We start from the raw sequence: 26,549 nt of genomic DNA, 5'->3' as shown, positions 1-26,549 counted from the left end.
TGAAGCATAGGTCCATAAGTGGAGTGTAATGTGATTATTAATACTAGTAGCTACCAGGCGCCTGGGTGGCTCAGTTGGTTAGGCGACTGCCTTTGGCTCAGGTCATGATCCTGGAGTCCCGGGATCGAGTCCCGCATCGGGCTCCTTGCTCAGCAGGGGGTCTGCTTCTCCCTCTGACCCTCCCCCTTCTCATGTGCTCTTTCTCATTCTCTCTCTCAAATAAATAAATAAAATCTTTTAAAAAAAAATACTGGTAGCTACCATTTTTGCGCTGTCTATGAGCCAATCCCCCCCTTTTTTAAAAGATTTTATTTTTGAGAGAGAGTGCAAGTGGGGAAGGGGCAGAGGGAGAGAGAATCTCAAACAGGCTGTGCACTGAGCACAGAGCCTGATGCAGGGCTTGATCTCATAATCCTGAGATCATGACCTGAGCTGAAGCTGAAACCAAGAGTCAGACACTTAACCAACTGAGCCATCTAGGCACCCCATTTTCTTTTTTTTTAATTGAAGATTTTATTTATTTTTTTAATTTTATTTATTTGACAGCACAAGTAGGCAGAGCGGCAGGAAGAGGGAGAAGCAGGCTTCCCGCTGAGCAGAGAGCCCGATGCAGGGCTGGATCCCAGGACCCTCATGGGTCCTCATGAATGAGCCACCCCAGCGATCCTAAGATTTTATTTTTAAGTACTCTCTACACCCAGTGTGGGGCTCAAACTTATAACCCCAAGATCAAGAGTCACATGCTCCACCAACTGAGCCAGCCAGGCGCCCCAATGAGCCAGTTTTCTACATTCACTCCAATCTTTGAGAATGTTGTGAATTAAAGTTAATGTCCCATTTTATAGGCAAGGAAATAGACTGATGCTGTGTGACTTGCCCAAGGCTGTAGAGCTGGGATGCAAATGGGGACCTGCCTGGCTCCAAAGTATTTCTTTTCTCTATCTCCCTGGGGGTCTTACAATGTTCCCATTACTGGAGCACTGTCAGTTTCTGTAATAGTATCCCGTTATGTGGCATTAAAGTATTCAGAACCACCATTTTATAGAATTTTCTTTATATTCAGAATGTGCTAGATCTTACTTCCTGCTACAGTTGCAGCATTTTCCTATATATTATTAGTTGATGTAGGTAACCATCACCTACCCTTTTTCTCAGTGATTACTTGTCTTTAGAGCAGAATTACCAAAAGGGTTATTCTAAAGGTGAAAAGTTATGTGTAGGCCAAGTATGGTGGGGACCAGCCAGGCCTGGCTGGTCACTGATACTGTGTAATTCAAAAGTAGCTTCTCAATATGAGCATTTTCATTTTTTAAATGGTCCCTGAGTGCCATGGTCTTCTTTGATCTCCATAAATCAATAAAAGGTTGGACTAGAGAAGTAGGCAAGAAGGGATACTTCTCTGTCAATGATAACTTCTTACTTTTACTCAGATATGCTCCAGCCACTCTTGCTTTGTGAAAGCTGGCTCTAAGGGAAACTGGCTGATGGTTGTTTTCATGCTGAGCCCTGTAGGAGATGCCAAAAAGAATGTGGCTTTTCTGATGAAAGCAGGGGTGACCCTCAAATTAGGAACTTCTCTCTGGGATAGTTGAGAGGAGGCCTTGATTGTACTAGGTCACAGGTGGAAGTGAGTACAAAAGTACTGACTAAAATAGCAGGCCAAATTGTACTAGCACTTTCCACATAGGGGCATTCTAAGACTGCAATTTATGTCATGTTTGATTGCTACAGAAAGACCCATCTTAAGCAATTTCAGCCTAATGTACTAGAAAATTGCTTAACAGATTTTTATATTCTATTAGAAACATTTCCATACTGGTGAGATGCCGCTCATTTCTTATTCTGAGCAGCAAATCTTGAGTAGCGGCAGGAAGAAAGCCTCACCACAGCCTCCATTCATCTGGTGGACCTGACTTGCGTATTCATCTAGAAAAAGAAGAAATTGCTACATGCACACTGGTACCTCTTAGGTAACCACAGGTCTTCATTTGGTGCTGAATTATTAGTCATTTTTCTTTTATCTTCTTTGAGTATGATTCAGAGACCAATTTACTCCCAAAGAAAATTGCTATTGAATTATATCTATTAAGTTTTTATATTAAAACATAACTCTAGCAAGGGTTGACTGTCACTCTGAGCAGCTGTGCCCCTCTGAATGCCTCATGTGTTGGCATAATTTATTAACTGGCTCTATCTCAGCAGACTGGGAGTGCTGTGAAGTTACTCTTGGGTTGCACTTCAGTATCTCTGGGGTCCCAAATGTTTCACTTTCTTTGTTCTTGGCTTGCCTTCATTTGGATTACAAACACAGCAGAGATAAGAATTCTCAACATCTTCAGAGAAATGTTGGGTTGAAGTAAAATCAACTCCAAGAAACCATTTAAGTTCAAAATCCTAAAAGAACCCAAGAATGATGTTGACACTACATAAATAGAACAGGATTAATAGGAGGCCCCACTAACAGTCAATTTCTAGGCCACAATCAATTTCTAGGGTGGCTTTTAGTTGTATATGACCTTCTTATAAACCCTGGGCAAAATTCCTCTGTGACATGATAGCAAATCCCAGGGTCTTGGGATCGAGCCCCGAATTGGGCTCCCTGCTCTGCGGGAAGCCTGCTTCTCCCTCTCACACTCCCCCTGCTTGTGTTCCCTCTCTCGCTGTGTCTCTCTCTGCCAAATAAATAAATAAATAAAATCTTAAAAAAAAAAAAAGAAAATGAAATTATAAGGCTCACCGTAGCATTTATTCTGAGGGGCTTACTTCAGGCAAGAATTTCCAGAGAAAGGGAAAGTCTGATTGAGAGTTAGTCTCTGGCTTCATTCCATCATATATCTGATTTCTTGCTTTCAGTTTCTTTTCCCCAGTGAGGAAAACTTAGATAAGGTTGTTATTTTACAAACTTTGCACTCGATTGCATGTTATTTTTTCATAATCATACAAGTAAAATATCTTCATTAGAGACATTTTGGAAAATACAGAAAAGCATAAAAATGGAAGGCAGTCCTTCCTAGAGACCCTCAATTAATATTTTGGTGTTTTCCCTTGTTTTTCTATATAAACATTTTTAAAACTTGGGATCATACAAATGCATATATTGCTTTTTTTTCACTCACTATTACATCAAGAGCATTTCCCAACATCATTAAATATCCTTTGATAAGGATCACCCTTGATGATGGGTGAGAACATTTTCAAAGCCCTTGATATGTATTGTCAAATCTCAGATCCTAGCACCAGGTAAAGTACCTATTACATGGTAAGTACTCTGTAAATTATTGTTGAATGAATAAATGCCTTTCAGAAAGGTGGACCAATTTATACTCCCACCAGCAGCAGTATTTGAGAAGACCCTTATCTTGGTCAGTCCACATCATGACAGGAATAATGATTAAAGCAGAATTTTGGTTTCTGTGATTCTGGCAATGAAATAATCCATTTACTTTAATTTTTTTTTTTTAAAGATTTTATTTATTTATTTGAGAGAGAGAGAATGAAAGACAGAGAGCATGAGAGGGAGGAGGGTCAGAGGGAGAAGCAGACTCCCCGCTGAGCAGGGAGTCCGATGCGGGACTCGATCTCGGGACTCCAGGATCATGACCTGAGCCGAAGGCAGTCGCTTAACCAACTGAGCCACCCAGGCGCCCCAATCCATTTACTTTAAAGAAATGGAAGTAAAAAGCCCTGGGTGGCTCGGTTGGTTGAGCATCTGACTCTTGATTTTGGCTCAGGTCACGATCTCAGGTTTGTTAGTGGGTCCCATTGCAGGCTTTGCGCTGGGCGTGGAGCCTGCTTAAGATTCTCTCTCTTCTTCTCCCTCTGTTCCCGCCCCTCCCCCTCAAAAAAATGAAAATAAAAAATAAAAACAAAAAAAGAAGTAAGAAGTTGAATCATCCCTAAATGATATATGGTTGCATTTTAATAGACTGCTGCTTTTAAACATGTGGAGACAAAAAATGGAATGCAGGAAGAATTCTGATTATAGGACTGAATCATGAAGTTCCTTGTTTCCTTTTTCACATGTCAGTCTGTCGTGGCTACTCGCCCAACAATTGCTATAAACTCAAGATTTGGAGAGGGTATTCTTTTTTTTTTTTTTTAAAGGATTTTATTGGGGCACCTGGGTGGCTCAGTCGTTAAGCGTCTGCCTTCGGCTCAGGTCATGATCCCGGGGTCTTGGGATTGAGCCCCGCATTGGGCTCCCTGCTCGGTGGAAGTCTGCTTCTCCCTCTCCCACTCCCCCTGCTTGTGTTCCTGCTGTCGCTCTCTCTCTCTCTCTTTGTCAAATAAATAAATAAAATCTTAAAAAAAATTTTTTTATTTTTTATTTATTTGACAGAGAAGGAACACAAGCACGGGGAGTGGGAGAGGGAGAAGCAGGCTTCCCACGGAGCAGGGAGCCTGATGCGGGGCTCGATCCCAGGACCCCGGGATCATGACCTGAGCCGAAGGCAGACGCTTAACGACTGAGCCACCCAGGTATCCCTAGAGAGGGTATTCTTTAGATACTGTCTAGGCCTTTGCATCATGTCTAATAGTGGTGGTGGCATGGGTCGGGGGGGGGGGGGTTTGTTCCCAAGAAACTTTACTCTCTTGTCTGAAATGTGTAGAAATTTAGGGGAGACAAATTTAAGAGTTAGAAACTCTCCATTCTGTGAATTGTAGGGGAAGGAAGTTAACTAATATTGTTGAGCAAAATGTACCAAGCCCCTTCCTGTCCTACTGCATTCCACATCCTAACCTTTCCAAACAGGTAGTAGTATCTCCATTTTGCAGATAGGGAGCTGGGGCTTAGAGAGGTTGGGTAACTTATTCAAGGTCATACAGCTGGTAAATACCAGAGCCCCAGAGATCCTGGTCATCTGATTCAAAGTCTAACTCCACTGTCTTGGGATGCAGCCCTTGGAAAGAGCAGTGTGGGTGGGATTGCAGGGGTGTGGTGGGGTGGAGAGGACTGGGTGGCAGGGGGAGTGCCAGAATTGTGACCTTGGTTTCAGAAAGACTGTGGGGGCAAATGTGGAGCTGGGAAGTTATTTCAAACCTCTGGGTTTGAGGTTCTTGGAGCCAGTACAGTGGGACTGAAGACCCCAAGTCTGCAGGATCTTAGTTGAGGGTTCTTGGGGTGAAGGCTGTTAAAAGAATTCAGCCAAGTAAATTTGAAGATCTAACAGGCATTATTAAGTGATTCGTAATTCAGGTAGCAACCCATCTGGCAAGTGGAAAGGAGCTCTAAGGAACTGTACAAAAAGGGAGGATTTTATAGGAAGGAGGGTGGGGCAAGGAAGTTACTAGCAAAAGAAAGGATTATTTCAGGCAAGGTCACTTTCCCTTAGGGGAAAGAGCAGGGGGTCTTACCATGCAAATTACCTCATCTGCCTTTGGCGGGGGAGGGGGGATGGATAGTCTGCGTGTCAGATTACCTCACTGAATATTCCTGACTGACGGTTAAAACTACATTTCTGGGGGAGGTTGAAACCATAGTTAGGTTCGTTGTAAGCCCTGGTTTGGCGATGTAACAGGATAAGTGACTCCATTTTGGGTCTATGATTTTCTTTTTTTTTTTTTAATTTATTTTATTTTTTAAAGATTTTATTTATTTGACAGAGAGAGATACAGCGAGAGAGGGAACACAAGCAGGGGGAGTGGGAGAGGGAGAAGCAGGCTTCCCGCGGAGCAGGGAGCCCGATGCCGGGCTCGATCCGGCATCAGGACCTGAGCCGAAGGCAGTCGCTTAAGGACTGAGCCACCCAGGCGCCCCAATGGTTTTCTTTTTGACAAGGCCTTGTGGCTGGGGCCAAGGGTGGAGGTTGGAGTCCTGGACTGAGGCCCAGTTTTTAGGATCCCCAGTTCCAAGAGCTTGGGTCTGAGGGTCCTGGAGTCCAAAGGCTCCAGCTGTGGGGTTCAATTCTGAGGACCCAGCTCGTAGATTCTTGGGTCTGAAAAGCCAGGATTAAGGGTTCAGTAAAACCTGAATCTTACGGGCTGGTTTTAGAAAGTTTCTGGGTCTGCAGGGGTCGGACTGAGGGTCTCATCTTGAAGGTCCCTTTTCTGGGTCTTAGGGTCCTTGGGCCCGGGAGGCCTGGGTGGGAAAGGTCCAGCTGTAAAAGTCTCAAGTCTGGCAGTCCCGGCCGAAAGTGAAAAGCCCAACATTGCAAGGCTTGGTTTGGTAATCTTTAGGCCTGAGGGTTCCTGGATCGCAGGGCTCAGGACGCCATGTCTTCGCATCTGAGGCTCTCTGGATGTGGTGGCTTAGGGTGCAATGTCCCGAGTCTGAGGCTGGATGCTGAGGGTACCGGGCCTGAGGGCGGCTGCGAGGAGCTTGGAAACGCGGGTCCGGGGCAGCGGCGAACGCGGCAGTGTGGCGCTAGGACCCCGCGGGAGGCGGCAGCGGGAAGGGCGGCCAGTATTGACAGCGACGGCGGCGGGGAAGCCGGCGCTAGGACCCTGCGGGCGCGGCGGGTGGCGGCGGCGTGTGGGGCGGCGCGTGTTGACAGCGGCGGCGGCGGCGGCGGAGCCGGGCGGCGGCGGGAGTCGGCGCCCCTGGTTCCTGCCCCTGGTGTCGAGGCGGTGGCGGACGGGCGTCCGGGGATGGCCTTCATGGAGAAGCCGCCGGCCGGCAAGGTGCTGCTGGACGACACGGTGCCGCTGACAGCAGCCATCGAGGCGAGCCAGAGCCTGCAGTCCCACACGGTGCGCGGCCCGCCGCTTGGGCGGGCGGCGCGGGGCGGCCCCGGACCGCGAGAGGGCTTCGGGCGGCCCGGCGCTGGCCGGGCTGGGTCACCGGGGCGGGGAGCGGGGCCGGGGGTCGGCGGCCCAGGCCGGGAGGGTAGTGCGGTGGCCGTGGCTCTGGGACAGGGGCCCCGGGGCCCAGGTGAACTCAGGTCTGCAAGGGCCGGGGGTGGGGATCGCAGCCCCGTGGGCCAAGCTGGAGGAGGGGCTCGGCGGTGCGGCTCCGAGTTGTAGGAGGTGTTGGATTCCCGGGCCCACCTTGGCCAGGCGGAGTAAAGGGAGCACTTGAGACCCTCTCCTCCACTTCTGCCCGCCGCCAGCCTTCTCTTTGGGGCCGCTGAGTTTTACTCCCTTCAGCTGGGGACCTGAGTGGCGGCGATGTGGATGTGCCGGGCCAAATGGAAGTGTGACTTTAGAGCCTACTTGTTGGGATGGCAGAGTGTAAGCGGCTGGGGTCTGCAGCCCCAGTTGCTGGGCAGCTGCTTGGCCTAGGCGCAGGGAAATGGTGAGGGAGGCAGTCTGGGGTCCTGCTGAGGCAGGTATGTGAGTGTGCTCCTTCCCTCCTCTAACCTGTTCTTTAGTGGGCAGTGGTAGCATTCATTTGAGTTTAAAATCCACTGGAGTAGCATAAAAGAGTAATAGGTCCTCAGAGTAAACACAGGCAGAATTCATTTCTGTTACCTATACTGTCTTTTATGGGTCTTTAAAACCAAGATTGTTTTCATTTGCCTGTACCTTTTTTTTTTTTGAAAAGCACACTGTGCATTGTAATTTACAAGCAATAAACCTAGGAACCAGCAGAAAAACAGGAGCTGCCAGCCAGGGGGACTTTGGGAAATAATGAATGGGGAGAGAGAGATTCCTTAAATTGTAATGTTTTGTCAGGTCACCAAATCAGATTTCGGCTCAGAGGCTTGTTTGTTTACCATTGCAGTGTGTTTAGGGTTCATCATCTGGAGGCTAAAGCCCCACAATAGCCTTCTGTTTCTCTTTTTGTTCAAGCTGTTCTGGTGACTTAAAAGAGATCTTTTATTCTGTTGTATTAAAGTGGGACTTTTTTGAACCTCAGTTTCCTCTTCCGACAGCCGTGCTTTGTAGGGTTTGGATTGTTCAAAGTGTTCATTTCCAGTTAGGAAAATGATTATATTTTTTAAAAATGTATTTTATGTTTTCGTTTATCTTTAATCCTGTTTTACAGACTTGGGAGAAGGCACTGTGTTGGACAGAATCTTTACCCTCTGTAATGTATACCTATGGGAGTATGGGTTAAAGGTTGAAATTTAGGGCAGGTGTTCAAGAATAAATTCTGCTATTAAACTAGATTTTTGACTTGACTTTTGGCAAATTTTGGGGGAGAGGGGTTGAGTCTTTTAGGTTTATTTTTTGCTTAAGGTAGAGAGATGCTTATAAATGCTCACAGATCACTTCTTCCAGGAAGCATTCCATGATGGCCACTGCCCCATGCCCTGTGCTCACTTCCACCTTAACCTAGATCAGTTTATGAAGGAAGCATTCCATGATGGCCACTGCCCCAAGTCCATGCTCACTTCCACCTTAACCTAGATCAGTTTATTCTGAAATTATTTCTTTAGTTTTCCTCTCCCCCAGGTTATGAGAGGAGGACAGGTGCTTAATTTTGAGTCCCAGTCCCTGGTGTCTGATAGGATTTCATATGTGTTTGTTGAATGAATATAAACAAATAAATTGCAACCTTACTTTGCCTCTTTTTTGTTTGTGTAAAACAGTAGTGGTGAGAATTGGAACAACGTGGCATCTGAGGTGCTAAGTTAAGGGGGTCAGCGCTTCAGCAAGGTAGTGAAAGATATAATAGGATTCTATTTTTACTGCAGAGCTTTTCTTTAAGAAATAACATAATTTAGAGTAGAGAATGGGAGTCCCTATAATGATGACTGATCACAAAAGACAGTGACTCACAGGAGACCCATAGAGGCAGATGTGAATGAGTAAAAAACACTGTAGCATTGTCTTGCACAATTTTTGACTGTTATATGTTCTTGTCATTTTAGCTGTAGAATTGGAGACTGGGAAATGTTGCATCAGCCCTGAACTTTATTGAGAAAATCATATGCTGATGCAGACTTTCTGGATTATTAGCCCCTTATGAGTAAGTCCCTTTAAAACAGGAACAGTTGGAAATTATTTTGGAAAGAAGTAGTTGTTAATGGTGGCAAATGGAAGAAAAGAGCATTGTTTTCTATTGGGAAAACTGAAGGTGGCTTTTCTACTTGTTAGCTGAAGGGAAATGGTGTCCCAAAAGTCAGAGGGCAGTCCTCCCTCTGAAATACTGAGCTCCTTGGTTGTAGGATAGAAACATACAGAGAGAGTATATAGTAGACAGCCTTTGAGTTGGAAGAGGCAAGACATTAATACAGTTTTGGGCAGACACTTGCTAGTCTGTGACGTTGGTTGGGCAAGTCACAAAGAGGTTAACTTTTTGATGTGTAGCTTTATGTTGTAAAGAGGGTAATAAAAGCCTGCTCTGCCTGCCTTCCAAGGTTGTTACAAAGATCAAATGAACTAGTCTTTATGAAGTATTCGTAAAGGGCATTTCTTTCTTCTTCCATCTATTCACTCCCTGGTGAAATAACTTCCAAAGCGTTAAACAGGGTAAAGTGTGATTATCGAAAATAGCTAATTTCTATCCAGAGTTCCTTCCCCTTATCAAGGTTGTTTAGCTTTGGGAAACAGAATTTACAGCAGAAAATTTTAGGTTACATAGGATTTAAAATTTAGGGACTTGGAGGGGGGGAAATTCTGTGGGTTGGAAAATACAGATGCCAGGATGAAGGGAACACAAGGTCACCACCAGAAAGGCATATTTAGATGAGAAACTGGCAGAGAGGGCACAGATTGGTAGATGATTCTGTTCCTGACTGTGGTCTGAATGATTTTATTTTCACTTTTATGGAGCACAATGAATTTGGCTTCAGGAAATACACCAGGCCTCTGCTGCAAGGAAATGAAACTTCCATAAAACCAGAAGGGACCATAGTTAGGGAGGATGCTTTCAGCCTGGGGTGGGAGGAAAGGGAAGGATTTTCCAAACAAAAGGAATTTGAATAAAAAGCCGTACAGGTGAATTGTGGGAAAGTTTGGGGGGAACGAAGAGAAAACAAGGGAAATATGGACGTTCTTGGCGATGTGAAAGGGAAAACTTCTAAAAATCGATAGACTGAAAAAATGCTTACCTAGCTGAAATAGAAACCAGAGGAAACCGACAGTTTGGGAGAAGGTTGTTATCAAATATGCGTATCAGATTTTTGCTGGTCAGTGTGCTGTAGTGTGCTAACACTTCATCTCGGTTTTCTCCTTTTAAAATACTCTTCTGTGAGGTTCATCTGAATCAAGGCCCATTTACTCTGCATTTGGTGCATTTTGTTCTTGAGAAACAAAAGATAATTTTAGTGATATTTGAGGCATAACAACATTTTTTAAATCTGGGAAAGATAATATTACATGTTGAGATCTTTACTGAAAATGGGTCTCTCTTTGACCTTTGATTTTTGGAAACTGTATTCCTGCACAGTTTATTTATTCAACAGTACTCATTAATTCGAGAAGAATGTGTTGTGTACCTACTGTGTGCCATACACATGCTGGAGATCTGGTGGTCTGCTAGATAGCGCCTGCTTTCATTGAGCTTTTGTTCTATGGGATTCTGAGATCTTCCATTTCCCAAGGTGTTGACAAGTCAGAGTCTTTACCTGTCATAACACAGGTGGTTTTGAAGTTCCTTTTGTGGCTTGGATTATTGAGCCTCAGCTTTTTAATCAGTGACCTTTTTTCTATAGTCTTTTAAACTCTATTCATATATCATCAGAATACCTATTCAAATGTGATGTCAAATTAGCAGACCTCATTGCCTTCAGGGCCTGACATTTTAGGCAGCCCAGTGCTCAATATCAGGATCTATCTGGGCTTCCTTTTGGGATGCTATTTGGAAGTTTCTTTAGAATTCCAAGTTATACTGACTACTTTAGAAAATTCCTTGAAGATATTTGCATAGGCAAATGCAGACCAAATGATAGTTCCTCATTTTATAATAAGATAATAAGTTTTCTTGAAATCTGCTTTTTTAAAAGATTTTATTTATTTATTTGAGAGAGAGATGAGAGAGCACACACAGAGGGAGAAGTAGGCTCCCCACTGATCAGGGAGCCCGATGCGGGGCTTGATGCTAGGACCCTGGGATCAGGACCTCAGCCGAAGGCAGATGCTTAACCAACTGAGCACCTAGCACCCCAAGTTTTCTTGAAATCTTATCACTTGTCTTCTACTTACGTATTTTTCCCCACTTATTTTTGAAACCTGTAATGGATGCAGTTACAAAAGTCTGAGTTGGAACGTTTTAGATAATGGTAATTAGTTAATATAGAGATTGTAAGTAAACTGTACCTATTGAAGTCAATTTTTTTGCAGACTGATTTAGGGGCTGGTGATTTTTTTTTTTGAGAAAGAGCGTGCAAGTGGGGAGGGGTAGAGGCAGAGAGAGAGAGAACCTTAAGCAGGCTTCACACCCAGCACAGAGCCTGATCTCACAAACCCGAGATTATGACTTTAGCCGAAATCAAGAATTAGATGCTCAACTGAGTGAGCCACCCAGGTGCCTCTAGGGGCTGGTGATTCTTAATCCTCATTTATCACCTCTTTTGAGGATTATCCCACTAGGAAGATTTCTTGTAGTAGGAATACAAATAAGAAGCTGGCTATAGTTACTTGGAAGAAACATGGGATTCTGGGGCTGAAGTTTATTTTAGGAGAAAAGATCTTACGTGTTTTGCTCCCTAGGGGAATATCGTAAATATTCACCTATGTGTACACAGCTTCCATATATTTGTGATCTTAATAAGATTGTTCAAAATATGGATTGTTGATTGGTGGTCTAAATGGGTTCATTTGGGCCAACTAGAACAAACCTGTTTTCTACTGAGGCAGGTAGTGGTTCCTTTTCAAGCTGCTGGAGGTTTCTAATCGGCTTCACATGAAATGAGGCTCCTTTATGTCCCAGCTTTTGGCATCCTGAAAACAGGAGAGCTGAACTCGAATATTGTTTTAGAACTCAGAAGTGCTTGAGTGCTTGCGAGTGTTGTAGAAGAGAGAGTAATAGTTTTTTTCCGTTGTTTTTCCCCTGATATTGGAAGTCATCCTTGTCAGTGACTTCCTTTACAAGTAAGGTGCACATGGTAGGGGAAATTAAGGTATGACTGTCATCGGAGGAGATGACAGAGCCCTTCATTTTCACTTTGAAAATTTTGACTAAGGACTAAGGGACAAGCACTTTATCTGGGGTAAATACGTGGACCTCTGGAGGGGAAGAGTTTGTGCAGATTGACCATTTAGTCTCCAGCTGATCTTGCTGACTACCAAATTTGGGGTGAGTCTGTTCATTTCCAGCTGAAGATCAAACTGTCAAGTACTTTCTCCTGCTTACCAAGAGTACATTTTTACTGTTGTCTTCAAATAATTGAGTATTTTTTGGTGGTTAAGAAGGTATTCCTATTAGTATAATATTAGTTTGGGGAACCCATTGCAAGAGGAGTCTTCTAGAAATTTTTTTTTTTAGTAACAGCTTTATATATAATTCACATACTGTACAATTTACCCATTGACTAAACAAGTCAGTATAAATATATTCACAGAGTTGTGTACCTATCTCCATAATCAGTTTTAAAATTTTATGTATTTATTTTAGAGAGAGAGAGAGAGAAAGAGCAGGGGGGGAAGGGCAGCAGGAGAGGGAGAGAGAATCCTCAAGCAGACTCCCCGCTCAGCCCAGAGCCTAACCCGGGGCTCAATCCCAGGACCCTGAGATCATGACCTAGCCTGACTCAGGAGCTGGCTGCTTAACTGACTGAGCCACTCAGCTCCCCACCCCCTTTTTAAGATTAATTTATTTATCATAATCAATTTTAGAACATTTTCATTACCCTAAAAGGAAGCCCCATACCGTTTAGCCATCACCCTGGGAAGTTTATAACATTGCAATATGCTAAACTCAGGACATACTCTTAGCACAAGTTCTTTACCTCTCTGGATTTACCTCCTTTCACAATCTTATCAGAGAGACAGGTTCTCCATAAATGCTCATACACATGTTTAGATAACCTCCCAGAACCTCCCCGGCCTGAAGCCTGCTCTTAGGCAGTGAATCTTAGGGTAAGAATCACTGCTGAAGGTTTTTCAGACTGCAAACTTGGAGAAGAAGCATGCATCTAAACAGTTCACCTTGCTGCCATGTGAACCCTGCTTTCAGGAAGCCGTGGTTTTGGAACAATAGATGAATTCTGTCTTGTTGGTGTGAAAGAGTTACTCTGGGTTGCACCTTGCCAAGCGCATTGAGCTGTAGGTGCCCAGATGACTTATTAGAGGAGCCCAGCGGGAGGGCAGAGGGCTCTGTGCTGGAGAGCAGGGTGTTTGCGCCCTGGCCAGCTCTCTGTTTATGACATCTCAACAAGGCTGCTCGCATTTCTTTGGTGTGGCTCCTCAGAAACTGGTCATTTCTCCTCAGTTCAGTCGAGGCTGTTTTGGGGTGAAGGGAGGAGGCAGTGAATAGAGTGTTGATATGGGACAAACCTGGGTCTAAAATGCTGGAACCATTCGGAGGTGGAAAGGGAAAGCAGTGTTGTTCTGCAGGCCTTCCTTAGAGCCTGCCCTTTGCCCAGGTGACAGGTGACTGGTGGGCAGGGATGCGGTGCACTTCAGTCCTGCAGAGGGAAATGGAGCCTGAAGCGGGCCTGCTCACACCACACCGCTAGCCTGGCGGGCATGACCGCTTTCACTGTCCCACTAGAGCACAGGGGAGGGCTGGCTGACACATTGCCGTGCTCTAGGCATCGCTGCGTGTGACCCTGTAGATACCACACTCTCTAACAGCCTTCCTCCGTTCTTCACTCCATGCTGCTTCTCGAGCTCCGACGGGCACTGCGGTCGGTGCTGGGGATGCGGTGGTGAGCAGGCCCGACTCCAGGAGCTCTGAGGCTGCTGAGCGTCTGAGCAAGCAGGACACACCTCTGTCCCTTCCCACTCCTTAAATGGTAAGGGGCATATGGGCAGCTTGTTCTGCCTCTGTCCGTGTCTTTCTCTTTGAAGTCACCCCACTGCAAATCCAGCCCTTCCTGTCTATGTATTGTTACTTTGATTCCATTTCAAACTAGCTCATTCTCTAGCGTATACAGTATAGATAGTAAGCATTCAATAAACGTTTGTTGTGTAAGTGGATTTGTTGTATGATTACAGTTATCTGAGCTGCAACTCAGGGAATCCTTCCTGTGGACAACTACTTTACCAAGCTGCATTTGCTTTTCTTTATTTAAAAAAAAAATTGTTTTTTAAGGATTTTATTTATTCGAGAGAGACAGAGCACAAGCAAGGGGAGCTGCAGGCAGAGGGAAAAGCAGACTCCCTGCTGAGCAGGGAGCCCAACGTGGGGCTCGATCCCAGGACCTGGAGATCATGACCTGAGCCGAAGGCAGGCGCTTAACTGACTGAGCCACCCAGGCGCCCCATGAAGCTGGATATGCTTTTCCTTCTTCTGAAATTCCCATTCAGCTTTATTGGTTCCAAACGTGCAAGCATTTTACATACCTGTTCTTTCTTCTTCTTCTTTTTTTTAAAAATATTTATTTATTTATTTTATAGAGAGAGAGTGCGCACATGTGGGGGGTCAGGGGAGGGGCAGAGGGAGAGAGAATCTCAAGCAGACCCAGTGCTGAGCGTGGAGCCTGACGCAGGGCTCGATCTCATGACCCTGAGATAATGCCCTGAGCCGAAACCAAGAGTCGATGCTTAACCGACCGTGCCAACCAGGTGCCCCCATACCTGTTATTTCTTACCACTTTGTTTTCTATTTAATAATCTCTCCCTCCCACACATGTGAAAGTGTAAGGCAGGAACAGAGGGACAATGCCTTAGTGACGTTGGACAAATGGTTTAATCTCTCCAGCCCGTTTCTTTGTAAAGTGTGGATGGTAAGAGTATGTTAGTGCTGCTATGAGGATTAACCGAGCTCACACATGGAACATTCTAACCAGAGCTCAACACGTAAGTATCAGCTGTTTTGATGTAGTGTATTACCTCTGTATTTGCCAGAGCACTAGTAAGTTTTTAGGTACTAGTACTTGCTGGGCACTCAGGTATGCTCAGCGGAAAAAGGAGAATTGTTTATTTAAAAGTTTGTCTCACTGTCAGCCGTGACTGCTTTGCTAACAAGTGGCAAAAAAGAGACCAGTGACATGTCAAAGAGCAACTCCCCTGCCGCCTTTTTCTCTTTCGCTCTGAAGGAACCTGTTTTGATAGTCAGGCCTGGGGGCTGCAGCACGGAGTCCCCTTCTGGGGCCGGCCACTGAACTGGCAGATGGGCTCCCAGAGGCCAGGCCTGAAGGGAGGCGGGCCCCTGGCAAACGCCCGTTTCAGCTCTTCACATCCCAGCTTTTGTTCGTCACCAACATCGGTGTATGCACATTTGACCTCCAGCAGTGGGGTGAGAAAGTAAAATAGAAAGCCCTTTGCTTTGTTCTTTCCCCTGACAAGTAGACCATGCCAACTGACATTTGTGAGGGGGTGGGCTGGGGGGCAGCTGACATCTTCAGAACGCTGCTTCCTGAGAAATGCTCTTCTATTCCGGAGAGCCCTGCTGAGTTCCTTTCCCCTAAGTGCCACGCACCAGTAGGCAGGCTGTGGGTACAGACACCAGGTTTGGGTGCCTTTCACTCTGAAGCACAGAACTTCTTCCTTATCCGAAAGCAGCCTCTACGGTGTTGGGAACCTTAGCAAGCACCTGAGGAGTCTCCTGTGAGCTGGGCACTTGGGCCGTGTATTAAGTTAAAAAGACGAATGAAGCAGGGAGCTTATATCCCGGTAGAGGTGGCAGATGTATAAACTAAGGGTGAAGTAAGGTGTTGAGAGTGCCAGCCCGCCTGGGAGCCAAGAGGGGCAGTGGGAGTGGCTCCAGCCAGCCAGGTCCTTCCTGGGGCTTTGGGCTGAACAGCCTCTCAGAGAACAGCTTCTAGATCAGCACTCCCCAGGCTTGAACTTGCAAACTCCTTTCATAGTACTTCTGAAATGTAAAAAAACCCAAAACCCTCTGGAAGTGATTTTGAATTAAAAAAATATTTTATTCAGATTAGTACATTATTAAAAATTATATTAATGTTTGGGATCTGAATTACACTGTTTTTTGAAATATGAGAGGCAGTGAGAATTGTGATAAGGTGAATACAGCATACGGCACTGATAATGAGCGTCTTCAGACAATTTGCAGAATTACCAATTTTATGATGGTTCTCACTTCTTGTATTTCTCACGAACTTCTCACTTAACTCATATTTTACCATTGGCATTCCTAATAAAGCCTATCTTTAGTCATGGTACATTAATGGGTGTAAATGAAACCATGTATGACTCAGAGCAAAATCAATTAAAAAGCTACGTAGTGGCCAAAACCATGATAAACCAAATAAACCATGAACACACTCATCTGATTTCTATGACTGGCCCCATGTTTCTTGTGTGTTCACTTGGAGGCTCTTAGTCTGTTCTGGGTTAAAGGGAGAAAATTTATATATATATATATATATTTTTTTTTTTTTTTTTAAAGATTTTATTTATTTATTAGAGAGCGAGTGAGAGAGAAACAGCACGAGAGAGGAGAGAGTCAGAGGGAGAAGCAGGCTCCCCGCCGAGCCAGGAGCCCGATGTGGGACTCGATCCCAGGACCCTGGGATCATGACCTGAGCCGAAGGCAGTCGCTTAACCAACTGAGCCACCCAGGCGCCCCAAATTTATATATATTTTTTAAAGATTTTATTTAGTTGTCAGAGAGAGCGCGTACAAGCAGGGGGAGCGGCAGGAAGAGGGAGAAGCAGGCTTCCCACTGAGCAGAGAGCCCGATGTGGGACTCGATCCTAGGACTCTGGGATCATGACCTGAGCTGAAGGCAAATGCTTAACCAATTGAGCCACGCAGGGATCCCAAAGGGAGAAAATATTTATTTATTTATTTTTATTTTTATTATTTATTTATTTATTTTTAAGATTTTATTTATTTGAGAGAGAGAATGAGAGAGAGAGAGCATGAGATGGGGAGGGTCAGAGGGAGAAGCAGACTCCCCGCCGAGCAGGGAGCCTGATGCGGGACTCGATCCCGGGACTCCAGGATCATGACCTGAGCCGAAGGCAGCCACTCAACCAACTGAGTCACCCAGGCGCCCCTTATTTTTAAATTTACTTTATTTGAGAGAAAGAGAGAGTGAGTGAGAGAAAGCACAAACAGGGGGAGTGGCAGGCAGAGGGAGTGGGGGAAGCAGGCCTCCCCACTGAGCAGGGAGCCCGATGTGGGGGCTCGATCCCAGGACCCTGGGATCATGACCCAAGCCGAAGGCAGACGCTTAACCGACTGAGCCACCCAGGCGCCCCAGAGAAAATATTTAAATAATTGTTTTATTGATGTATTTTTTAAAAAGTAGAAATACAAACAGAAGCCTTGTAGCCTTTAACACGTAAATCCTTCCAGAGACTCTAGTTGTTCATCCTATTCTAAACCGTTACTAACCCACCATAAGGATCTCAGTTTAAAATACTAAAGAATGACTAGCTATGTTCGCTGAGGCTAGGTTGCATTTGCAGACTTCAGTTCATTCAGCAGATACTGCTGTGAGCATGCCCCTTGTTCTTGGCACTGTGCTAGGCACTTGGGGTGCACATCGGAGCAAGACAGATGTGGGCCCTGCCTTTGTTTGTTTATTCCAAAAGGATCTGTCATGGAGGATTCTGGTGTGGGGTAAAAGATGGGAAAGGGAGATTGGGGCCAGCTGTGGGGCCCCTTAGAGGCCAGGCTCAAGTTTCTGAATAGCAGTGAGGGACTTGAGCGGATATGTAGCATGTGGAAGTGGTATTTTAGGAAACTTAATTTGCTGGCGGTGAGTAGGGGTCCGTGAAAATCGTGAAGGGAGGGGAAAGGAGAGTCCAGAGTGGTAGTGAAGCAGTGGGCTTAGAAAGGCCACATCAGGGGTGCCTGGGTGGCTTAGTCGGTTAAGTGTCTGCTTTCGGCTCAGGTCATGAGCCCAGGGTCCTGGGATTGAGTCCTGCATCGGGCTCTCTGCTCAGCAGAGAGCCTGCTTCTTTCTCTCCCTCTGCCTGCCACTCTTCCTACTTGTGATCTCTCTATCTCTCTGTCAAGTAAGTTAAAAAAAAAAAAAAAAAGAAAGGCCACATCAGGTCAGTGGCACAGGGGAGAGAAGGACTGGAGAGAGGGAGGAATGCAACAGAGAAGTCTGCTAGGTAGAGGCCGTGAGGAAAACAAAGGCAGCAGAAATGATTAGAGAAACAGTCCTGGTCTTCCCAGGAAGATCGTGAGTCTGAGTTTCGTTCTAGAAAGTTCGGGCAATACTGAAGAGGCAGTGGCACTTGCCATGATAACAGCTAGCATTGTTTAAGCACTTAATACAGGCAGGGCCCAGCCTTGTGCTAAGTTCTCTATGTTACTTACCTCATTTCCTGAGTTGGACAAATTCGGGCCCCCATGTAACCACTGTAACGTTTTCATCTCCAGATACTTCCTTGAGGCCTCTTTGCAGTCAATATCCTTCCTCTGATCCCTGGCAGCTGCTGGTCTGCTTTCCGTTACTGTCATTTCACCTTTTCTAGAGTGTTATATATAAATGGCATCTTATAGGGTATAATGGTTTGTGTCTGGCTTCTTTCACTTAGCATAAAGCTTTGAGATTCTTTCATGTTGTCGCATGTTTCTTTTTATTGCCCAATAGTATTTCACCGTTTGTTATGCATTCATTAGCTGGTTGACATTTGGGTTGTTTCCACTTTGGGGCTATTGTGAATAGAGCTTCTATGAGCATTGGGTACCAGTCTTTGTGTGGACGTACTTTCATTTCTCCTGGGCAAATACCTAGGAATGGAATTGCTTAGTCATATGGTAAGCGTATGTTTAACTTTAAATTTAAACGAAATTGCCTGAACTCTTCTAGATTCTTACCTGATTCTCGTGGCAACTCTGGATTGAGTTCAGTATTATCTCCATTTTTCAGTTGGAAGAAAATGAGGTGCAGAGAGGGTAAGTAACTTGCTCCAGGCCATAGGGCTGGGGGCGGCAGAATGGTTTGTAGGCCAGTGGACATTGAGCCATCCCTGGCCTGATCTATTATTAGGGCCCGCAGAGTAGTGGACCTGTTTGATGGCCCCATGAAGCCCAGGCCTGGACGAGGATGAGTTAGGGGTCCTCCCCTGAGCCACAGAACCAGACACTAATTTGGGTTGCCATTTTCTCAGTTCTCCCATCCTGGCTGCAGAGGGGTGGACTTAGTTCATTACATGCAGCGGAGGCTTTAGAGCAATGCAGTCTAACGGAAATATAATGCAAACCATGTATGTAATTTTAAGTTTTCTCGTAGCCACATTAGAAAAGTAAAAAGGAACAGGTGAAATGAATTTAAATAATCTGTTCCTAACCCAATATATCCAGAATATTATTTCAGTAGATAATCACTATAAAAACTATTAATGTGTTTTATGTTCTTTACATCATACAAAGTTTTTGAAACCTGGTGTGTGTTTTACAATTACAACATACCTCAGTTGGGACTAGGCACATTTCAGGTGCATGATAGCTCCATCCTGCTTGTGCCTACTGTACTGGACAGCCCAGATGCAGACATGAACAATAATATCCAGATGTGCGGTTGCTAATATGGAAAGAGATTCATCTTATTTTAAGTGAGGGCAAAAAAGCAAGTCATAACATACTATGTTTAGTGTGCTCGTGTTTTCATAAATATCTAATGTTTATATCTGCAAACAACCTATAACTCTACTGTCCAGTGGCTACAGTTAGCCACTTACACTACTTACATTTAATAAAATTAAATAAAACTTAAACTTCAGTCTCTCAGTCAGTGGCCACTGTGGTGGACGTCACAGCCTTAGGTCAGTATTCTCTCCAGACTGCTGAGCCGAGTGAGAAGAGCTGAGTGGGACCTGCCCGTCCTGCAGCCACTGGGCTTTGTGACCATTGAGACCCAGAGCCTTCATGGTTTCTGACAGAGTAAAGCACAGGACAGAGGTGCAGCTGTTGTTGGAGTTTTAACAGGAGCATAGTGTGGAAACAGAACAGCCTAGTCAAAGACTCTGTTCCCTTCTGGGACAACTGACGTTAACCACCATTCACATTGCTGGGTGCCACTCCAGAAGCCTGATGTCCGCTTGAGGCACGTTCATCTAAAAATGTTCCTCTCTGTTGCTTCAGAACCTGCCTCATGTTCATGGGGGGGCTTATTTAACCTTGGGAAGAGAAAAGAACTTTCCCACTTGTACACAGCTTCTGTGTGGTGCCAGATGACATTCAGCCCGCAGTTTGTGAGCGTGCAGGAGTGGGCAGCTTGCTGAGCGCAGAGGTCTCCGAGTCAGGAGACTGGGCCGGGAGGTGTGTCGAGAGCTCTGTGGCTGTTTCTTACTCCTCTTACCCAGGCCTGGGTCCCCGTGGTCCGCAGTCTGCCCCTCACTCTCTGTGGGCTCTTCCTCACTTGAGGGACTGGTTCTGCCTGTGTAGCTGACCTCTCCAGCAAAATGAGGGGTGTATGATGTGTAAGCGTCCTGCCTCAGGCCGCAGGGGATAGGAAGAGCTGTGCCCTGGGTCAGACAGGCCTTGGGTGGAGTCCATTCTCCTGACTTCCTAGCTTAGTGCCCTTGTTTAGAGCACCTGCCCTCTCTGAGAAGTGGGGTTCTTGTGAAAGAGATACAGTGACATGTACCTCCAAGCACTGTGGGGAGTTGGGATAAACTGAGGAACAGAAGAGTTAAGTGCTCCACGAACGTAGCGGTTACTACCTTCAGCTCTGAAGAGGTCGACGGCAGCGTGGTGTGTAGAGTCACTGACATGGTTGTGATTGGAACTAGCATCTCAGGAGGACACAGGGATTCTTTTAGGAGAGGCAGAGTAAATTTATGTGCAGTCACCCCTCCCTCATCCTTTGTGATGCTGAGCAGTTCTACTCCGTTGAAACCACTAGGGACTTCCCTAGCTTGACTTCCCCATAGTTTCAAGCTCCTTTCCCACCAAATATTTTACCACCCCGGATACTAATAGAATTAATTTGTTTGACTTTCATCTTCTGTTTTTTTCAATCTCTCCAGCACAGTAAAAGTGCTGGTGAGTCATAAAATGACTAAAAGTTCCCTCGCCAAAGGAAAAAAGATGAGAGCTTGCATTTATCATTGATAATGTACTGTGCTCTTAACCGAGCTCAGATCATCTCAGTCCTTATCACTCAAGATTCTTCGTTTGAAAGTAGAATGTTTTAAAATACATGTGTAGCAAACCAAGGAACTTTTGGAAAAATTGTTTTTCCTGGTTAGGAAAGTAAGTATGCTCATTGAGGATAACCTAAAAAATATGAAAAAAATAGCTAAGAGAATTTAAACCACACATAATTTCACCCCAGAGATAACTGCTGTTAACATTTGTTGTAGTTCCCTCTTCTTATCAATGTTATCATTGTTTTTTGGCCTTTTAGAATATTTGACATTACAGCATACACATTGTCCTGTGTAATGAAAAATTCTTTCAATACACCATTCTAAAGGCTTGCGTATTCTTCCACTACATGATTATACCATAAACAACATAACCATTCTCTTATTGTTGATATCCGGGTTTTTTTAGGGTGAGGCTTTTTACTTAGCTTCCTTAAAAGTGGATATAGAAGGGGTTCCTGACTGGCTCAGTTGGTGGAGCATTGACTCTTGATCTTGGGTTGTGGGTTTGAGCCCCACGTTGGGTGTAGAGATTACTTAAAAATAAAGTTTTTTTTTTTTTAGAGATTTTATTTATTTATTTTGACAGAAAGATAGAGAGCACAAGCAGGGGGAGCGCCAGGCAGAGGGAGAGGGAGAAGCAGGCTCAAAGCTGAGTAGGGAGCCCGACGCAGGGCTCGATCCTAGGACCCTGGGATCATGACCTGAGCCAAAGGAAGGTGCTTAACTGACTGAGCCACTCAGGCGCCCTTTAAAAATAAAATCTTAAAAACAAATAAATAGGTAAATAAATAAATGTGGGCATAGAAGCTGGGACAAGAGGAGCTGGAGTAATGGTGCTTGCTGTCAGAAGTCAGAGACTGATAAAATTATTTCCTGTGTTCAAAGGGAATGGCTGCTTTTTGTTGTTCCCTTGGTGCTCCTGACAGTGCTGTGGCCATCTCCTGTGCTTGCTGATTAGGGCCCTGGTGTATTCACCCGTACACACCTTGTGTTTGCTATTTCTTAGCAGAAAAAAAAAACTAAGTTCCAAAGCTGGCCTCTATGCAGGGGCTGGGTAAGTATACAATCTCATCTAATACTTACTGCCATCCTGTTGGAAAGGTATGATTTTGCAGATAATAAACTGAGGCTCAGAGGCTCAGCAGAGTTAAGTCACAAAACTAGTAAGTGGCAGCTGGGCTTTGAATTGGGTCTCTGTGACTGGAAAGCTAGGCCCTCTCCCCCTGGGGACTTTCTGTGGTGGCATGGGGGAGGGGCGCACAGTGTGGCTGATCAGCACATCAGCCTCCAGAAGGCTCTGGGGCCCTAGCCCAGGGCGGTAGGCAGAGAAGTGGCCCCAGGAGGAGGAACACTTCCTTCCTAGCTGGTACTCAGGTTGGTACCGGCTGAGGGCGGGAGGGTTGAGGAGTTGGCCACCCTCAGAGACCAGAGTCCCCATAAACATCATTATTTCCAACCAGATTGGAGTTTGTGTGTTTACTGTCTCTTCTAGCCAGCCAGCTAAATAGTGGTTCTGGGAGGTTATGTTCACTGCGTCTGTTCTTCACTTTTAGGGCGTCGGCCCAAGAAATTTGAGGATTATTGGAGGTCATATTTCATTTTTAATTACTATTAGAGCCCGAGATTTTTGAGGGTTTTTTCCCCTTTGCTTTGACGTAAGATGGATTCCCATCTTAGCAAATTATATAATTTGCTTTGGCGTCATTTAAGGATCCTTGTACTACAGAATGCCATAGGAACTGCTGTTTAAAATGCCACGTTCATTCTCTAGTCATGTCTGCAGCTGAAAGGATTTTTGAGCCCTGCTTTGCAGTGTTTCTCCTAGCTGAAACATCGGCTGGCTATCTTTGAAGTCGGTGTGGAGACCAGCTCCCGCAGCAGGGCAGGAGACTGTCCCGCAGAGGAGAGCTTGGACTTCAAAAGGCCTGGAGAAGGAAGAAGCATGCTCAGTAAAGCGGTGGCACCTCACTGCAGGCATCAAAGCACGTTTATGATGTGTTCCTTGCCCCTTCTGGGAATACAGAGTAGAAACTGGAGAACTTGCTTTGCATAAAGGTGAAGCACACAGTTCTATGATTCAGTTTAGATTCAGTTGGCTTTACTCACCTGCCCAAATTTAGGTTAAGATAGTGGTGATTCTTCATATGCCTTTTTTTTTTTGAAGATTTTATTTATTTATTTGAGAGAGAGAGAACGTGCTGGCGCAAACAGATGGTGGGTGGGCGAGGGAGAGGGAGAAGCCGGCTCCCCACGGAGCAGGGAGCCTGATGCAAGGCTTGATCCCAGGACCTAGAGATCATGACCCAAGCTGAAGGCAGACACTTAACCGACTGAGCCACCCAGGCTCCCCCCTTCAAATGCCTTTTAAAACCCTAATGCTTTCATTGCTTTGGTGGCAGGTTTTGCACATTATTGGAGTGCACAGCAATGAGAATATAACACAGGTACATTTCAGCACTGAAAATCTGCAAATGAAACAACAACAAGTAATGAATATTTAGCAGAGTAAGGAGTAATCATTAATTCTAGGTGAAATATTAAGAATTGTAAGCAGCCAGGCAGGTTGCTGGTGAGCTGAGCAGAAGTCCTGCAACTGAGAATTTCCTCGGAGACCTTGTTGTCCTTCAGGGTGATGTTGCCCACTACCCGTGAGCTGTGGCTCTTGTGCTGTGTGATACCAGGGGTTTGAATATTGAGTTTATAAAGGGATGATAAATCAGGGCTTGGAAGATCCATGGAGACTTTTTTTTTTTTAATTATTTTTTATTATTTAAGTAGAGTTGACATAGAACTCTGAGAGCATGAGAGGGGGGTGGAGGAGCAGAGGTAGAGAGAGAAGCAGACTCCCCGCGGAGCAGGGAGCCCAATGCAGGGCTCGATCTCAGGACCCTGGGATCATGACCTGAGCTGAAGGCAGACGCTTAACAGACTGAGCCACCCAGGCGCCCTGTGACCTAGTTATTTCATAACTGGAAGTTTGTACATCTTAATCCCCTTCACCTATTTCACCCATGCCCCCACCCCCATGGAGATTTTCTTGAGCATGCTGTTTGACTTTTCCTAGATGTACGTACACATGAAAAAGCAACATGCTTCTTCCTTCCCAAAGGAGCGAGCAGTCAGTTAACAAATTCCCACAATGAGTATTTGCTGCACTTCTACTACGGGCCTGACCTTGTGCTGGGTGCTGTTTGCAATACAAAGAAATATGTGATTCTAGCCCTTGAAGAACTTAATTCAGTTGGAGAGAGTCCCTTCTCTCCCCAGACATAGGTAGACATAGGACAGAAATAGCAGTAACATGATTAAACAGCTGACCTTGCCAGGTGTTGACTCTAGAACAGGGAAAGAGGGGAGTCAGTAAGGGATGTTTATGATACACAGAGTCTGACTGAGGAGAGGAGGGTTTGAGTAGAAGGAAGGGTTAGAACACTTTGGTTGGGTGATAGCAGAACATGGAAGCTAGGCTAAGGAGTTGGGTTTTATTCTGTGGCCAGTGGTAGCCCTGGAAGGTTCCTGAGTAGGGAAGTAGGATGATGTTGGATGTCCAGCAAGTTCATGCATGCTCAGTGTTCTTTGCAGGCCTTCATATGAAGGGAAAGTGCCAGGAGGAAGTGGGCTTGGGAATGAAAAGAGAGTGGTGTGGCTAGCCGGAGACCGGGCCTCCTACCCCAGAGCTACCACTTTCTAGTCAAGGCATTTGCCCTTTCAGAGACTCCTTTTCCCCAGCTGCAAAATGAGGGTAATGGTTCCCATCGACAAGGAGGGGTGAGGGTAGGGATGGAGGAGGCTGTGAGGTTTGGTGGGTGCTTGGCTCATTTGTTTCCTTCCTCTCTTGAGAGGGTTTTTATTTTTACAGTGTAAAGCTGTTTCCTTTTCAATAGGTTTAGAACCGTGGTTCTCGCCCCTGGCTGCACATTAGAATCACCTGGGGAGCTTTTAGGACCTACTAATGCCTGTGTTTCAGCCAGACAAGTTAAATCAGAATCTCCAGGAGGGAGGGTCAAACCATTAGTATCCTTTTTTTTTTAAGTTCTCTAGGTGATTATAGAATGCAGCAGGGTTGGCACCCTCTGCTTTAGAGCTGATGATGTGGGAACATGGACAGGTAAAATATCTCCAAACAGTTGCTCTCATCTCTCTGTACTTTGAGTCTCTGAGTAAATCTGATCTCTCTGCCAAAAGGGAAGGAAGAAGAATTATGTGGGTTAACCTAGTTTGAAGGTTTGCTTAAGTTTTGGTTTTAGCTCCTTTAACACATCTTTTCCCCCCAAAGTGATCTGTGTTTATAGCCTCATTAATGTCATTTGGGGCCAGACAGATTCAAAATAAGTTTTCCTCCTTAGTTTTTCCTACAATTTCATCACCAAAGGCATTTTTGAATATCAGCCTTTGTGCAGGGAAATCTTAAATACCTCTCTGAAAACTCAGGAAACAAAATGCCAGTGAGGATGCTTACTTGGAAAATGGCCTGTGTTGGAAGCATTAAGCAACAGTTGTGGAAATGACAGAGGAAATGACAACCCCAACCCCGCCCCCCTCCCCCCAGGATTGGAGTCAATAGGTCAACATCATTAGAAATGAACCACCTGAGTTCCACCAACTAGTGAGGACTCTCATCTTTCAGGGCTGCAGGAAGAGCTCAGGGTGCCCCAGGTCCCCGAGGGTTGCCAGTCATGCGTGGCAGGTGGGAAGGTCTGGGGAATCAGGTACTTGGGTTGCAGTTCCCACTCAGCTGCTTCCTAGTCATGCCACCTTGGACAGCTCACTCAATTTAGCTGAGCTGAGATCTACCCTCTAGGCTAATGTGAACATTGAAAGAGAAACGTTGAGTAAAGGGCTTAGCAAAGTTCCTGGTACAGGATTGGTGCTCACTTCTCTTCTCTAACCTCACTTAAGTCAGAAATTCTGTGGTCCCGGGGCCTTTCCAGTTGGAAGAACTGCGCCAGACCACACTGACTAGCCAAAACACTAGGGCTTGACAGGGTGGCCACCCTGCCCCACCAAGATAAAGGGTGTGGTGGCGTAAGGAGGAGCAAGAAGAAGGCCCTTTGGGGAAGTGGCGGCAGATGGTGGGTTTTGGCGGCAGGTGTAGATCTGTGTGACTCAGGCTGCGCTACAGAGCTCTTAGCTTTCCCTTTGTTGCCTGACGGGCCTTGCTGGTTTGTCGTCTCTTTGATACACACTGCAGTTTCCATTGCACATCAGAGATGGTGGGGCAGATGGGAATGGTTCGCTGGAGGATTCTGGGCTGCTGACTGCAGCTCGGGAGGAGGAGGCCTGACTTCAAATGTTGGGTTTCTGCTAGTCCCTAGGGCACTCTTCTCTCTGCTTTAATAAGAGCTACCACCGGTTGCCAGCAACGGACAGCTGTGCTGTGTTTACTGTACAAATTTGAGGTGAAAGTATTTCCTTTTGGTCAAGTGGAAGGTGGTATCAAGCAAACTAAAAAAAATTCAAATGTTTTATAGTTAGGGACCAACTTGTCTTATTGAACTGGAATAAAAATATTTCTGAGCAGGGGTGCCTGGCTGG

The 26,549-nt window shown here is 45.5% G+C and overlaps 1 protein-coding gene across 24 annotated transcripts in view; it reads left to right on the top strand.

The window, feature by feature from the left end:
• Positions 1-6,508: 6,508 nt before the first annotated feature.
• PXK (PX domain containing serine/threonine kinase like) overlaps positions 6,509-26,549 on the top strand; it is a 75,130-nt gene continuing 55,089 nt past the window's right edge. For 23 of the 24 annotated variants that reach the window (XM_044921327.1, XM_044921324.1, XM_044921330.1 and 20 more), the window contains exon 1: positions 6,558-6,690. In XM_044921327.1, the coding sequence (XP_044777262.1) occupies positions 6,589-6,690 (102 nt within the window). In that variant the 5' untranslated portion in view covers positions 6,558-6,588. Of the gene's footprint in view, positions 6,691-26,549 lie in introns of all 24 variants that reach the window. The other variant, XM_021695203.1, reaches the window with a different exon arrangement.

This window comes from Neomonachus schauinslandi, chromosome 1 (genome assembly GCF_002201575.2).
Source record: "Neomonachus schauinslandi chromosome 1, ASM220157v2, whole genome shotgun sequence".
In the NCBI taxonomy this organism is placed as follows: Eukaryota; Metazoa; Chordata; class Mammalia; order Carnivora; family Phocidae; genus Neomonachus; species Neomonachus schauinslandi.
The sequence above is the reverse complement of the archived record's forward strand: the minus strand, read 5'-3'. Positions and strand labels throughout refer to the sequence as shown.